This window comes from Canis aureus, chromosome 3 (genome assembly GCF_053574225.1).
Source record: "Canis aureus isolate CA01 chromosome 3, VMU_Caureus_v.1.0, whole genome shotgun sequence".
NCBI classification, from domain to species: Eukaryota; Metazoa; Chordata; class Mammalia; order Carnivora; family Canidae; genus Canis; species Canis aureus.
The window spans coordinates 7482617-7496523 of record NC_135613.1 but is presented as its reverse complement, the minus strand read 5'-3'; the positions used below and the strand labels follow the sequence as shown (position 1 = coordinate 7496523).

Below are 13907 nucleotides of genomic sequence, written 5' to 3'. Positions count from 1 at the left end.
GGGCTCCCTGCATGGAGCCTGCTTCTCCCTCTGCCTCTGTCTCTCTCTCTCTCTCTGTCTCTCACGTATAAATAAATAAAAATCTTTAAATAAATAAATAATAAAATAAAATATAGAGTTAAAATTAAAGTCAATTAGGATTAAATATTCAGAGAATTATCCTACTTCCCACTCAAAACACCTGTAGATAAGAAAAAAATTAAAGTGACCTAATATATTTATAATGAGAAAGAGGTACTACAGTATATCTCTGTTACAGTTCTAAACACTGAATCAGAAGACCTGCCCTGAGGGCAGCCTGGGTGGCTCAGCAGTTTGGGTGCTTGCCTTCAGCCCAGGGCGTGATCCTGGAGACCCCGGATCGAGTCCCACATCGGGTTCCCTGCATGGAGCCTGCTTCTCCCTCTGCCTGTGTCTCTGTCTCTCTGTCTCTCTGTCTCTCTCTATCATGAATAAATAAATAAAATCTTAAAAAAAAAAAAAAGAAGAAGAAGAAGAGGACCTGCCCTGGAATCCCAACTCTGCCCTGGGCAGATGAATTAACCTAGTAGAGAATGGAATAATTAACCTTATTCCATTCTCCCTCTGGAATATGAGACCCCAGCAGAATCTGCCAGGTGGGATATTGTGAAGAGTTAATTCTATGATGCTCAGTAGCTCTCCACACGTAGTAAGGGCTTAATAAATGTTCACTGCTCTCGCTACTGGGCTTTTACACTTTCAATACATTCTAAGTCTACTCTTCTATCAACAAACATCTACTAGCTGTTTTAGGATGAAGGCACTATGTGAAGTGCTGAAGGTAAAGAAATGGAAAGAACTAAGTTCTTGACCTCAAGAAGCTGCTCGGATCTGCCACTGCCAAGTGACTGATGACAAGAGCCTACAAGCCAGTCTCTCTGCTTCCAGGCCTATCATGTTCTGTATATGTTCCTTCCAGCAGCCAAAGGGGTCTTTCAAAACACAAATCAGGATAGGATATTATTCCCGTTCTCCAAAGCCTTCCCTACTGCTCTTAGAATTAAGTCCCAGCTCCTTCACAAGGCCTGCTCCCCCCCTTTCTCAGAAGCCCATTCATCATTTGCCCCCTGCCCTCTTAACTCCTCCATGTTAAGCTTCAGCTATTCCGATCTGTTTCTAGCTCCCCAAACTAACCTGCTCTCTCTCAGTTTGGAGTCTCTAAATAAGATGCCCCTGCTTAGAACCCATATTCCTATTCTTCCACCTGGCCGACTTCCAGTAGCCTTTCAGAACCTCCATACAGATGTCACTTCCTCCAGAAAGCCTTCCCTGACACTTATGTCCCAAACACAGAGTAAGGGAGCTCCTCTTAGCTCATTCCTGTCCTACATTGGAATATACTCTTGTAATTACAAGAGCAACTAACTATCAATCTGCCTTCCTCATCACAAATTAAAGGCAATCACTACATCTTGCTCATCACCAGGTCCTTGTCACAAAGTACACATCTGGCATAAGGTAGATGTTTAGGGTTTGTTGTGAAAAAAAGCTAACTGGGATGCCTGGGTGGCTCAGCGGTTGAGTGTCTGTCTTCGGCTCAGGGTATGATCTCAAGAGTGCCAGGATCGAGTCCCACATCGGGGTCCTCGCATGGAGTCTGCTTCTCCCTCTGCCTGTCTCTGCCTCCCTCTCTGTGGCTCTCATGAATAAATAAATAAAACCTAAAAAAAGGGTGGCCCGGGTGGCTCAGCGGTTTAGTGCTACCTTCAGCCCAGGGTGTGATCTTGGAGACCCAGGACCGAGTCCCACATCGGGCTCCCTACATGGAGCCTGCTTCTCCCTCTGCCTCTCTCTCATTCCTTTCTGTGTTTCTCATGAATAAATAAATAAAATCTTAAAAAAAAAAAAAAACTAAAAAATTTTAAAAATAAAAAAGAAGCTAACAGGTCAAATGGCAACAAGAACCACAATACGGTTAATGTTTCAGCCAAAGAAGAGCTCTATCACAGACAAATGTGTACTCTATAACAGAGCATTTCAAGTGCCTTGCCATACCTCAAGTATGATTACAGAGCAGACAAATGTCTACCCCAATCCCTTGCTTACCCAACTTGCATAAGAGCTACCACTAAAATGAATAAGATTCGGGTAGGAAAGCAGGAGGGGCACCCAGGTGGTGGCTTAGTCGGTTAAGTGTCTGCCTTTAGCTCAGGTCATGATCCCAGGGCAGATCAAGCCCCGCACTGGGCTCCCAGCTCAGTGCGGAGTATGCTGCTCTCTCTCTCCTTCTACCCCTCCCCCTATTCATGCTCTCTCTCTCTCTTGCTCTCTTTCAAATAAATAAATAAAATATTTTTTAATGCATTTTCTTTTTTTTAAGATTGTATTTATTTATTCATGAGAGACACAGACAGAGAGGCAGAGACATAGTTAGAGGGAGAAGCAGACTCCCTGCGTGGAACCTGATGCGGGACTTGATCCCAGGACCCTGGGATCACGCCCTGAGCCAAAGGCAGACACCCAACCACTGAGCCACCCAGGAGCCCTAAAAAATACATTTTCAAGAAAGTAGCAGGAGATGGAGTTGGGGGCAGATTCTGCAGAATGATTAGGAGATAAGCTGTAGGCCACAGGCATCCATCCATTAATAGCTTCTGAGTCAAGGAGTGACAAGGCCATGGCTGTGCTTTTTAGTAAGATCATTCGGAAAACAGATGATGGACTGGAGAATGAAAGACAGGAAGGAGGTAAGGAGTTGGGTTAGAAAGAGGATGAAATGATCTAGGCATATAGTGACACAGGCTGAAAAGAAAATGTTCAGGGGATCCCTGGGTGGCGCAGCAGTTTAGCGCCTGCCTTTGGCCCAGGGCGCGATCCTGGAGACCCGGGATCGAATCCCACGTCGGGCTCCCGGTGCATGGAGCCTGCTTCTCCCTCTGTCTATGTCTCTGCCTCTCTCTCTCTCTCTCTCTCACTGTGTGCCTATCATAAATAAAAAAATTTTTTTTTAATTTTTAAAAAAATGTTCAGCACTTGTACAACAGTCCTGATGCAGGCAGGAAAATGAAGGAACAGGGAGAGAATACTAACTAACAGCTACTTTTTATTTTTGCAATGCCTTGCAATTCCCTAAGTGCTTTGTTTATAACTGTGATTCTCAAATGGGGAGGCATATTAGAATCATTTGGAAAGGCTTTAAAAAATAGCAAAGTCCAGGCCTTACCCCCAAGTCAATTAACTCAGAATATAAACTCTTAAATGAATGAATGAATGAATGAATGAATGTAAACTCCATTAGGGCAGGAATTTTACCTGTTTTGCCCACTGTCTGTTTGAACAGTACCCAACATATACATGGTGCCCAGGAAATATTTATTGAACGAATAAATGAATGAATGGCTGTACTATTATCACCTGAGATCCAAGGGACAATAATTCTGTTTAAAACTTATGGAGTAACCAGGCAACGTGAGTTACTATGACAGCCCTGGGAAAAAAATACTACCAAGTTAGGCCCCTATTCTCATTCTTTTCACAAATAAGTAAAACTTTCTTATTTCTAGAGTACTATAATATAAAACATGTATCTCAATAACAACTAGAGATTACTCAATGTCTCCTGCGAACAGCAGGAAAAGAGAGGAGACTTATTCAGTAGCTGACAACTGACAAAAAGAAATCAAGGACCAAGGGCAAAGACTGGCTCAGACAGACTCCAATCTTTATGAGATTTTGAGTTAATCATCTTGTAAGGACTTGAGCATGGTGAGAAAGTAGCCATATAGTAACCAGCTTCCCTGCCCCAAATATTTCGGTAGAACCCAAATGCAACTACATACCTATGTATTATTCTTTTCTGATAATTCCTTCAGTGTATCTACTCTGGCTTGGTGCAAAGTAAGACTTTGTTTTTATCTGAAAAAAACAGTGGCACGTGTAAATGGATAAGACCTGTTGAGTCAGATGTCAAAGAAGCTACATAGGGTAGCCCCCGTGGCTCAGTGGTTTAGTGCTGCCTGCAGCCCAGGGTGTGATCCTGGAGACCCTGGATCAAGTCCCATGTCGGGCTCCCTGAATGGAGCCTGCTTCTCCCTCTGCCTGTGTCTCTGCCTCTCTCTCTCTCCTCTCTGTGTATTCTCATGAATAAATAAATAAAATCTTTAAAAAAAAGAAGAAGAAGAAGCTACATAGATAAGGAGCAAGGAGCTCTGATTTCTTGAGAAGAATCATAAAAGTAGTATAGAATCACAATATCTTGCAGTGCCCTTTATTTTTTTATTTTTTTTAATTTTTATTTATTCATGATAGTCACAGAGAGAGAGAGAGAGAGAGAGGCAGAGACACAGGCAGAGGGAGAAGCAGGCTCCATGCACCGGGAGCCCGACGTGGGATTCGTTCCCGGGTCTCCAGGATCGCGCCCTGGGCCAAAGGCAGGCGCCAAACCACTGCACCACCCAGAGATCCCTGCAGTGCCCTTTATATCAACTCCCTTCGATCATATTGCCAACCAGCGGTCATCCGGCCTGGATATGAACTTTCAATGATGGAAAAACTCAGCATCCTCAAGACAGACCTGGGCAATTCTAGTTGTTACAGCAGTTCTTTATATCAAATTCAGAATCTTCCTGTTACCTATGGGTCCTAATTCTGCACTCTGGAATGGTACACCCCATGGCACACTTCAGCTCTTTTCCATTTGGCACATTCCCCAGACCCATGAGGACAGTTTTGTTCTCTCTAAACTTCTCTTCTCCAGCTTCACTTCCTTGAGTCACTATTTCTTGTGTTTATGACTTTCAGGAAGGACCCCCAACTTTCCTAACCCCAAGGGCATAGCAAGCAATGGCATCAGTGTCCTAATTACAAATTCTGGGGATGAGGCAGAGCCAGCGCAAGAGGCTGTCAGATATGCCTACCTGAAGTGAAAGCACATGTAACCTCAGCCTCTCTTCAGTCCTCATACTCTATGCAGGGTTTCTCAACAACACACTATTCACATGTTGGGCCAGATAATCTTTTTTTGTGGGAGGCTTTCCTGTGCACTGCATAATGTTCAGCAACATCCCTGGCCTCTGCTCACTAGATGCCAGTAGCACCTCCCCAGATGTGACAACCAGAAATGTCTCCAAATTCTGTCAAATATCCCGGGGTGGGGTGGGGGCAAAAATCACCCTCACCTGAGAGCCATTGCTTGCTCTATCCAATGACTCTGTTCACCTGTCACTACTCAAAACTCTCTCCTCTGCTGGTTTGATGGGTAACTTTCCAGAAAGTCTACTTATGTATCAGAATGGCATTTGAAATTTTCAAGTATTTATCTCTTTGGAAACAACATGCATTGGTGAGGATGTGGAGAAAAAGGAAACTTCTTGCACTGTTGGTGGAAATTAAAACTGGTGCAGCCACTGTGAAAAACAGTATGGAAGTTTCTCAAAAAATTAAAAATAAAACTGCCATATGATCCAGCAATTCTAGTACTGGATATTTAGGCAAAGAATACAAAAACACGAATTGAGGGTGGGGGGGGAAAGCACCTCTATGTTTATTGCAGCACTATTTACAATAGCTAAATTATGGAAGCCACCCAAGTGTCCCTGGATTGATGAATAAAGAAGATGTGAGATAGGGGATCCCTGGGTGGCTCAGCGGTTTAGCGCTTGCCTTCAGCCCAGGGCGTGAACCTGGAGTCCCAGGATCGAGTCCCACGTCGGACTCTCTGAGTGGAGCCTGCTTCTCCCTCTGCCTGTGTCTCTGCCTCTCATGAGTAAATAAATAAAAAAAATCTTGGGATGCCTGGGTGGCTCAGTGGTTGTGCGTCTGCCTTTGGCTCGGGGCATGATCCTGAAGTCCCAGGATTGAGTCCCACATGGGGCTCCCTGATGGGAGTCTGCTCCTCCCTCTGCCTGCCTGTGTCTCTGCCTCTCTCTGTGTGTCTCTCATGAATCAGTAAATAAAAGACCTTAAAAAAAATCTTTAAAAAAAAAGAATTAAATCTTGCCATTTGCAACAACATGAATGGATTCAAAGGGTATAATGCTAAGCGAAGTAAGTCAATCAGAAACAGATAAGGGTTTTTTTGCAACCTGAACAACTGAATGCAAGTAAAATACTCTGGCCAGGGCTATGTAACACAAGCCACATATTTGATCACCTGAGTGATCAAGGACCCTCCTCACCACTATTTAAGCAATTTATGTATCTTGACTGGGAACCCAGTGAAGGTGAGCATACTGCAAGAATAGTAGGTTCAGGATGAAAAAGTTGGGAGGGTTGGCAAGAGAATGGAGAGCGAACCTCAGGTGAAAGGTGGGGGTAAGTACAAAGAGAAAGGTCTACTTGAAATAAAGCCTGAAGATCTTACAGCTCCCGCTTCACAGAGGGGCCATCAGTTTGCCCTCGGGGCTCTCAGCTCTTGGCCAAGGGAAGGGGGGGCCTAGATCTAAGACACCTGGCCCTCGTCTTCTCCCCCAGGCCTGACCATGCGTTCAGATTCTCAGTAAACATTTATTACCAGACCTTGCGCGGGGATCACACCTGGGAAAACACCACCGCACCCTCGGAATTTACAGGAGACCAACACTAGACAAGCCACCAAAGGAGCGGTGGGAGCGACAAAAGAGAATGACCAGGACCGACACCCAATCGCCAGAAGCCCTCCGTCCTCCTGTCCATTAGGCCCGGCCCCCAGCGCCGCGTATCGCCGGACCCCGCGCCTGCCTCCATCGCGCCCTTTTCCCCCAGGCCGATCCGGGTCTGGACGTCGCCAACACCTGCTCGGACCCACAGACCTCGCCGCAGTTGAACTTTACAGACTCTCCCTCCTTCCTCAGGGTTCGCCGACTCCACAAGCCTTACTGAGCCGCGCCGGACACCGTCCACGAGGCCTCGCGCGCTCGTGACGTCATCGCCGTGCGCCTCTCGCACGCCTAGGGGACTATGGCTGTGGCGCGGCCGCCGCGGCTGCTGCGGCTCGCGGCCCGGTGGCTTTGCGCGCCTCGACGGGACCTGGCGGGCCGCGGTCCTGAGGAGCCCCTGCCCGTGGTTCGCATCCCGCGGGCTCTACAACAGCGGCAGAGCGGGCGACGGAGTTCCCCGCGGCTGGTGCTGGCGCGGCCTGGCCCGCTGCTCATCTCGGCGCGGCGGCGGGAGCTGAGCCAGCCGGCGCGCCTCACGCTGGGCCGCTGGGAGCGCGCGCCACTAGCTTCGCGTGGTTGGAAGAATCGGCGCTCCCGCAGAGACCACTTCTCCATCGAGCGCGCGCAACACGAGGTACCAGCGCTGCGGAACCTCTCATCCGAGGGCAGCTTCGCGGATCTGGGTCTGGAACCCCCAGTGCTTCGTGCGCTGAAGGAGGCTGCGCCTGAAGTCCTTCGGCCTACAACCGTGCAGTCCAGCACCATTCCCCCTCTACTTCGCGGCCGCCACATCCTTTGCGCCGCGGAAACGGGCAGTGGCAAGACTCTCGGATACCTACTACCTCTGCTTCAGCGGCTCCTGGGCCGGCCAGGCCTGAATCCCCACAGTACACCTGCTCCTCGAGGCCTCGTCCTTGTGCCTTCGCGAGAATTAGCGGAACAGGTGCGGGCAGTGGCCCAGCCCTTGGGCATCTCTTTGGGCCTCCAGGTGCGAGAGCTAGGGGGAGGCCATGGCATGAATAGGATCCGGGTGCAACTGTCCAAACAACCTCCAGCAGACGTACTAGTGGCCACTCCAGGAGCTCTGTGGAAGGCCCTGAAAAGTCACCTAGTCAGCCTGAAGCAGCTCTCCTTCTTGGTGTTGGATGAGGCAGACACACTATTGGATGAAAGCTTCTTGGAACTAGTGGACTACATCTTGCAGAAGAGCCATATAGCAGAAGACCCAGATGACTTAAAAGACCCCTTCAATCCCAAAGCTCAGTTAGTGCTGGTGGGGGCCACGTTTCCCGAAGGTGTAAGCCAGCTGCTAAGTAAAGTTGCCAGCCCAGACTCTCTGACCACCATCACCAGCTCTAAGCTCCACTGCATCATGCCTCATGTTAGACAGACATTTATGAGGCTGAAGGGAGCAGAGAAGGTGACTGAATTGGTGCAGATCCTCAAGCAGCATGACAGAACATATAGGACTGGCCCCTCGGGAACTATTCTGGTGTTCTGTAATAGCTCCAGCACTGTGAACTGGCTGGGATATATTCTGGATGACCACAAAATCCAACACCTAAGGCTGCAGGGACAAATGCCAGCCTCAATGAGAGCAGGTATCTTCCAGTGCTTCCAGAAGGGCTCCCGGGACATACTCCTCTGCACAGACATAGCCTCTCGGGGCCTGGACAGCACCCATGTAGAGTTAGTTGTCAATTACGATTTCCCCCTCACCCTGCAAGACTACATCCATAGAGCCGGTAGGGTGGGCCGTGTAGGGAGTGAGGTGCCTGGCACTGTCATCAGCTTTGTGACCCATCCCTGGGATGTAAGCCTGGTTCAGAAGATTGAGCTGGCAGCTCGTCGGAGGAGAAGTCTTCCAGGACTAGGTCCTCAGTGAGAGTCTTTGCCCTAGCAAGTCTGATGGCAGCCAGCTTAAACATGATGCCATTAACAGGGATCTTTCCCTTTGTTCTGAGTGTGTGAGTGCACTTGTCAGTAGGATGCACTGGGCTGAGCAGCCCGGGTGGCTCAGGTTTAGCACCGCCTTCAGCCCAGGGCATGATCCTGGGGTCCTGGGATCGAGTCCCACCTCGAGCTCCCTGGGTGGAGCCTGCTTCTCCCCCTGCCTCTGTCTCTGCCTCTCTGTGTCTCTCATGAATAAATAAAATTAAAAAACCAAAACGGATGCACTGGGCTACCTAGTCACCTCCCTGAATGCCTGGCGAGCTGCTGTCTGGTTTCCAAAGATAGATGTGGCCCTAAATGGAGAGCGAGCTACTGAGCACAGTTCTTTGCAGTCTTTCACATGACTCGGGAAAAATAAAGTAGATTTTTGGCTTTGTATTATGTTATAATTTCTAACAATAAGTAATGTTTTTATGGGTCTCGCTTAATAATAGTTACCACTGGGGTGGAATTCATTGGACTGTGAGAAGATTCACACTCCAAACAACACATCTGGGACAGAGCCTCTTTCTGTTGCCGTTTTAATTAGTAAACACTTAGATTTTATTTCCTGCCCCCAAAACATCCCTTAAGCCCCCCGGAGAAGTGAAAGGGGACGTGACTAGCAGTAGAGATTTTCTTCACCAACAGTGCTCGTGGCAAGCTTGGGCATTCTTGGTGAAGTCTCTTCAGGAAGTACTGCCAGAAGAATAGAAAAGACAGACTGACACAGAAGTATTTCTTGGTGTGCATTTCCAAGCTCTGCATTCTTAATCTTTGTGGCCTGGGAAGAGAAAGAGGATTAAACTTTTTACAAAACTGGCAAAATAAGCATGTAGCATCCTCTCACTGTTTCCTAGGTTCCAGTTTCTATAGTATATAAGCCTAAAGTAATGTGCAGTTGAGAGTCATACTCTACAAAACAACTTTAAAATACTTGCACGCACACACAGACACACAAAAATACTTGCACACTGCAAAGGACAAGGTTGCAGAGAACAGAAGATTGCACTACATGTATAATCATGGCTCTCATATGAGGAAACTTAAAGATTTTATTTGAGAGTATGAGCAGAGGAGAGGGGTAGAGGGAGAGGGGTCATATAAGGAAACTTGAGGCTCAGAGGGATAAAGTTGCTCAAAATCCTACACATAACATAATGATGACAATTTTGTCTGTGTGCACCAAGGGTTGAGTTAGTTGCCAACTTTTAATATTGCCCACTTTAACTCTCAAAAGTAACCCAGTTTGGACAATAATTTGGTCACTACCCATGGATCACTTGCAGTACTGCCCAGGAAGTTTGTTAAAAATACAGATTTCAGGACAACGTGAGTGACTCAGTGGTTGAGCCTCTGCCTTTGGCTCAGCTAGTGATCCCAGGGTCTTAGGATCAAGTCCCACATCAGGCTCCCCACAGGGAGCCTGCTTCTCCTGCCTGTCTCTGCCTTTCTCTCTGTCTCTCGTGAATAAATAAAATCTTTAAAAAAAAAAAAAAAAAAACAGATTTCAGAGTCACCTGGCTGGTTCAGTCAGTAGAGCATGTGACTCTTGATCTCTAGGTTGAGTTCAAGGCCCATGAAGGGAATAGAGATTACTTAAAAATAAAATCTTAAAAAAATAAATTACATATTTCTGAGCTCACAACCATTTGTCTATGCTATTCTCCTTTCCCCAAAGACCCAGGTCCTGATAATGTATCAGTAACCCTACGAGGTCAGATTGATGTTCCCAGATAAATAAACGCTCCTGAGCCTTGGAGAATGTAAGTGGTCTTCTGCTGGCCCACTTGGCCAGAAAGAACCTCCCCCAGAGCTCTCCCCTTCACATCTTCCCTCCCAGCACTCTTCAAGGGCAGTCAATTCTAATCAGGCCTGATTTCATGTGTCCTAACATGCACCACACTAATTCAAGCAATTTAGGAATAGAAAGATGATGTGGTTCTCAACCACGGTTGCCCCACTTTGTTGTTGTTGCCCAACTTCTAAAATAGTCCTGCATCATTATGTACCTCCAGGGAACATGCCTTTTGCAACTGCCCCAGGAAACAAGCATCCCATCTCTGCATATTCAAGGTCAGCAACAGGGGGCCCCCTTTAAGGAAGATTATCTCTCATTGCTAGGAAGTGTTGATTGACTGTATCCAGGGCTGCCCCAAATGTGGTTCCTTCCTGTGGGCCTGATCAAGCTCAGGGCAGAGCTATTTCCTCCTCCTCTGAGTAGGACCCAATCAGCTTTTAGTAACGCCTCTTCACAGTTTGACCATGTTTTTCACCCACACTTCTGCTGAGCCCACACTTCATCCTTTCACAGTGGTAGGATTGTTATATCAGTAATTTGCCTTTTTAGGGGAGAGATGAATGTAATGATTAGGTTGTTGTTTTGTCGTGAATTTGTTTTGAATTTCATACTAAAACGCCCCCACCATTCCCACTTGGTGAAAGCCATTCAGGACCCTCATTTGGCCTTGGAGCACCTTTAACATCTCTAGCAGTGTCACTTTGAAAAGGATGAGTTTGTCTTCACATTCCTATCAGGTATAAATCCAGAGCCCACCTGAAGCCCTACCATTGAGCGGAACACCTTTCCACTACTTGTATAACCTCACGTAGGCCCCCTACACCTCTTAGTTTTTTGAGTCCTCAGTTGTAAAAATGTGAGGGTTCTGTGAATTTGCATTTGGAGAAGGACAAGTTCAAGAAGACTTTGTCTTTGCTTTTATTCTTCTCAGCTGGAAGTTCTTCCCTCTCCTCTCCATGAGTCCAAATCTAACTTATCCTTGAGGGCCACTGCCAAGGAAACTTCCACACAAATCTCTGCCTCCCCAGCTGTTGAATACTTAGGGTCAGTGCCATACAACCTGACTGTCTCTTGGGTTAGTCTTGCCTCTCAAGCCAATCACAGAATGTGGGTTCTCTTGCCCTATTTTGGTCCCTGGCGCTGTGCCACAGTTATTTCCTAGGGCTGGCTGGGGAGAGAAGTGTGAGGGCCCAGACAAGGTGCTTTTCTGTCTCCACCCTGCTCTCCTCCACAAAACCCCAAGAGCCTGAAGCCTGCCCTTCAAGTCACAGATTCCTTATGTGACCTCACTGGATAGTGATGACTTCACAAGCCTTCTCACAGTTTCCATGGCAGAGTAACGACGCAAACGTGATGCTCTCGGGGAAACTTCCCTACCAGTTCTCTACCAGATACCAATCTGTTCGGTTGCCTGAGAGAGAATGTCTGACCGGATCTTCTATATTCATTCTAACTTGTCCTCTGTCCCCTGGGAGGGCAGCATAGCAGGTAGGCCTAGGTCAGGCATCTGTACAAGAGTCATTGGTATACACACAACTTCACCTGGCTGACACAGGTTCCTTCTGGGCTTGCCCACCACACCTCAGAACTTAATCAGCTGTAAGTAATACAAGTGACCTGGGGCCCCCTCAGGGACTTACAGTGTTCCTGCTCACTGCTGAGGACAAGTGAAATGTCATCCCTGGGCAACTATTCAGAAAGCTTCTAATCTTTATAAATGCAGCCTTCCCTTTTGGCTACAAGATACTTCCATTCTGACCCTTTTCTGAGTGGCCTCTCAGCAAAAGTCAAGCCAATTTTTGTTGGCAAGTGATAAATGGAGCAGTTCAAGGAAGAATTGTTGAGGGCCACTCATGAAACCCTCCTTCAAACCCAGGCACCTTCACCATGCTGTCATGTAGACATTCACATGGGTCCCCTCAGACACCCCAGAATGAGCTGCTGAGTGCTGGGAAAATGTGGTGTCCCTATCAATGGGAAGAACAGAAGAACCAAGGAGAGTGATGAGTGATACCAAGACTGGAGGGCTGACGAAATGGTGTCCTAGGAGGCTGGGTTGACGTGAGCCTAGACTTGTCACCCAGAATCTGGCTCTGAACCTCCTGGTCACTCTGCCTCAGTATTTGGCCTTTTGCTAACCTAGGTAAAAGTACCAGAGGGCTAGAGATCAGTGTGGTTGAAATAGGCAGTATGAATGGGGCCCCGGAGGGGTTGCCAAGATGAGAGAAGTTCTTAGCCCATTTATATTAATTTTTCCAATACTAAAAAGGTATTTCCATTAAAGCCTCAGAAGTGATAGACCTTGAGAAATGCTTTTTCTGCTGTGGAAGGGAGAGATGGAAAGGATCCCAGATGCAATTGTTTTCAGGTTCTACTATTTCCTCCAAGAATGTGGAACAGATTTCCGCATCTCCTGCTGCTACCCTGAGCTACATAGAATCGTTTTTGCAGCCATATTCCTTCTCTAGGGGACTCATAGAGGCAATGGGCCAAGGCTGTGTTCCAGATACCAAGCAGATTAAAGGACTTCAGCCAGAAACTGGGAAAGACATGAGATGGGAGGTCCTGGCAGGTCACTGTACATAGCAAAAATGACTGATTAGATCTTATTTTCTTTCCAGCAACAGTGGCTCCCATTTCTCCTCCTACACCTGGTCACTACCATGTCCTCTACCGAGGCTGTGGAGAAACCCAGGTGGGCTGGCATGGAGAGACATACTGCCTGGTTGGTGGCTACCGGACCTATGGGGATGCTCCTGTGGTCACCCCAGCAAAGGTGGAAGCAGAGAAACCAATTTCCAGCAGGGCTCTCCAGAGGCATCAGTAAAGACCTAGCAGAATCGGATAAAGACCTAGGTTGCTCCAGCCCCCAAATTTGGCGATTGCAGCGTGGTGGCAGGAGGCTGACCCCACAGAAGCTCAGTGGCTGAGCCACTCTGTGGGGAGGGCAAACATTTAACCACCTAAGACAGCCAATGCCTCTTCCTGCAGTGACTCCGACTATCCACCGCTGGAACTAGAACCTGAGCCGCTCTGTCTCAGCCTTCCTCAGCCAGGAGCCTCCTTCCATACCAACTGGCCGTGGGCAAGGAGCCTTGGAACTGAGGTTTGAAGGAAGAGGCTGCTCTGAACATCCCAGGGCTAAAACCGGCCTGGAAGAAAACCTGACGTTTCTCTGCTCAATCCTCTAGAGCCCCTTCTTGGGAAGAAGAAAGAAAAGTCTGCTGTCTTGGAGCCAAGGACAATGCAAGAGCAGAGAGAGGGTTCAGAGTGGTCTTAGCAGGGGCCAATCTAGCAGATAGACTCCTGCCCTGAGTCACTGCCAGAAGCTGCCAACACAAACCAAGAGGAGCTGGGCTTTTTGAAACTGAAAAGAAGCAATTTGTGTCTACCCAGGGAGCCTCTTGTCTGGAGCCAGGAGACAGAATAGAGAGACCCAGGAAGACCTGCTTCCCAGAGCCAGAAGAAAACAGAAGAGTTGGGTGGCACCAACGCTGAGGCTCATGTGCTCCTTCATTCCCAGCCCTTTCTGCCCCAGTGGGATTACTTGCTGTCCAATAAAATGATTTTGCCCAACA

The 13907-nt window shown here is 47.7% G+C and overlaps 3 protein-coding genes and 1 long non-coding RNA gene across 13 annotated transcripts in view; 2 read left to right on the top strand and 2 right to left on the bottom strand.

Moving 5' to 3' along the window:
* The window catches only part of DUS2 (dihydrouridine synthase 2), a 50545-nt gene extending 43642 nt beyond the window's left edge, over positions 1 to 6903 (bottom strand). For 6 of the 10 annotated variants that reach the window (XM_077887745.1, XM_077887768.1, XM_077887771.1 and 3 more), the window contains exon 1: positions 6750 to 6903. The gene's annotated coding sequence lies outside the window, so the exon portion shown is untranslated. Of the gene's footprint in view, positions 1 to 3800; positions 3877 to 6678 lie in introns of all 10 variants that reach the window. The other 4 variants (XM_077887776.1, XM_077887803.1, XM_077887752.1 and 1 more) reach the window with 2 other exon arrangements.
* On the top strand, positions 6878 to 8925 carry DDX28 (DEAD-box helicase 28). The gene has a single exon (XM_077887735.1). It carries the CDS (start codon positions 6898 to 6900, stop codon positions 8479 to 8481), a length of 1584 nt encoding a protein of 527 aa, XP_077743861.1. The 5' UTR covers positions 6878 to 6897; the 3' UTR covers positions 8482 to 8925.
* Positions 8926 to 9068: 143 nt separating this feature from the next.
* On the bottom strand, positions 9069 to 12645 carry LOC144307953 (uncharacterized). Its single transcript, XR_013374601.1, has 2 exons — positions 11153 to 12645; positions 9069 to 9312 (listed from the first exon to the last, which is right to left on the bottom strand). It is a non-coding gene; the product is annotated as an uncharacterized LOC144307953 (long non-coding RNA).
* Positions 11641 to 13907, top strand: DPEP2NB (DPEP2 neighbor). Its single transcript, XM_077888035.1, is given in 3 exon segments — positions 11641 to 11817; positions 12951 to 13156; positions 13158 to 13907. Coding segments are annotated over 3 exon segments (375 nt in total). The 5' UTR covers positions 11641 to 11750; the 3' UTR covers positions 13260 to 13907.

Coding starts and splice junctions, on each gene's coding strand:
- DDX28 (XM_077887735.1), top strand. CDS start 6,898: ATGGCTGTGGCGCGGCCGCCGCGGCTGCTGCGGCTCGCGGCCCGGTGG.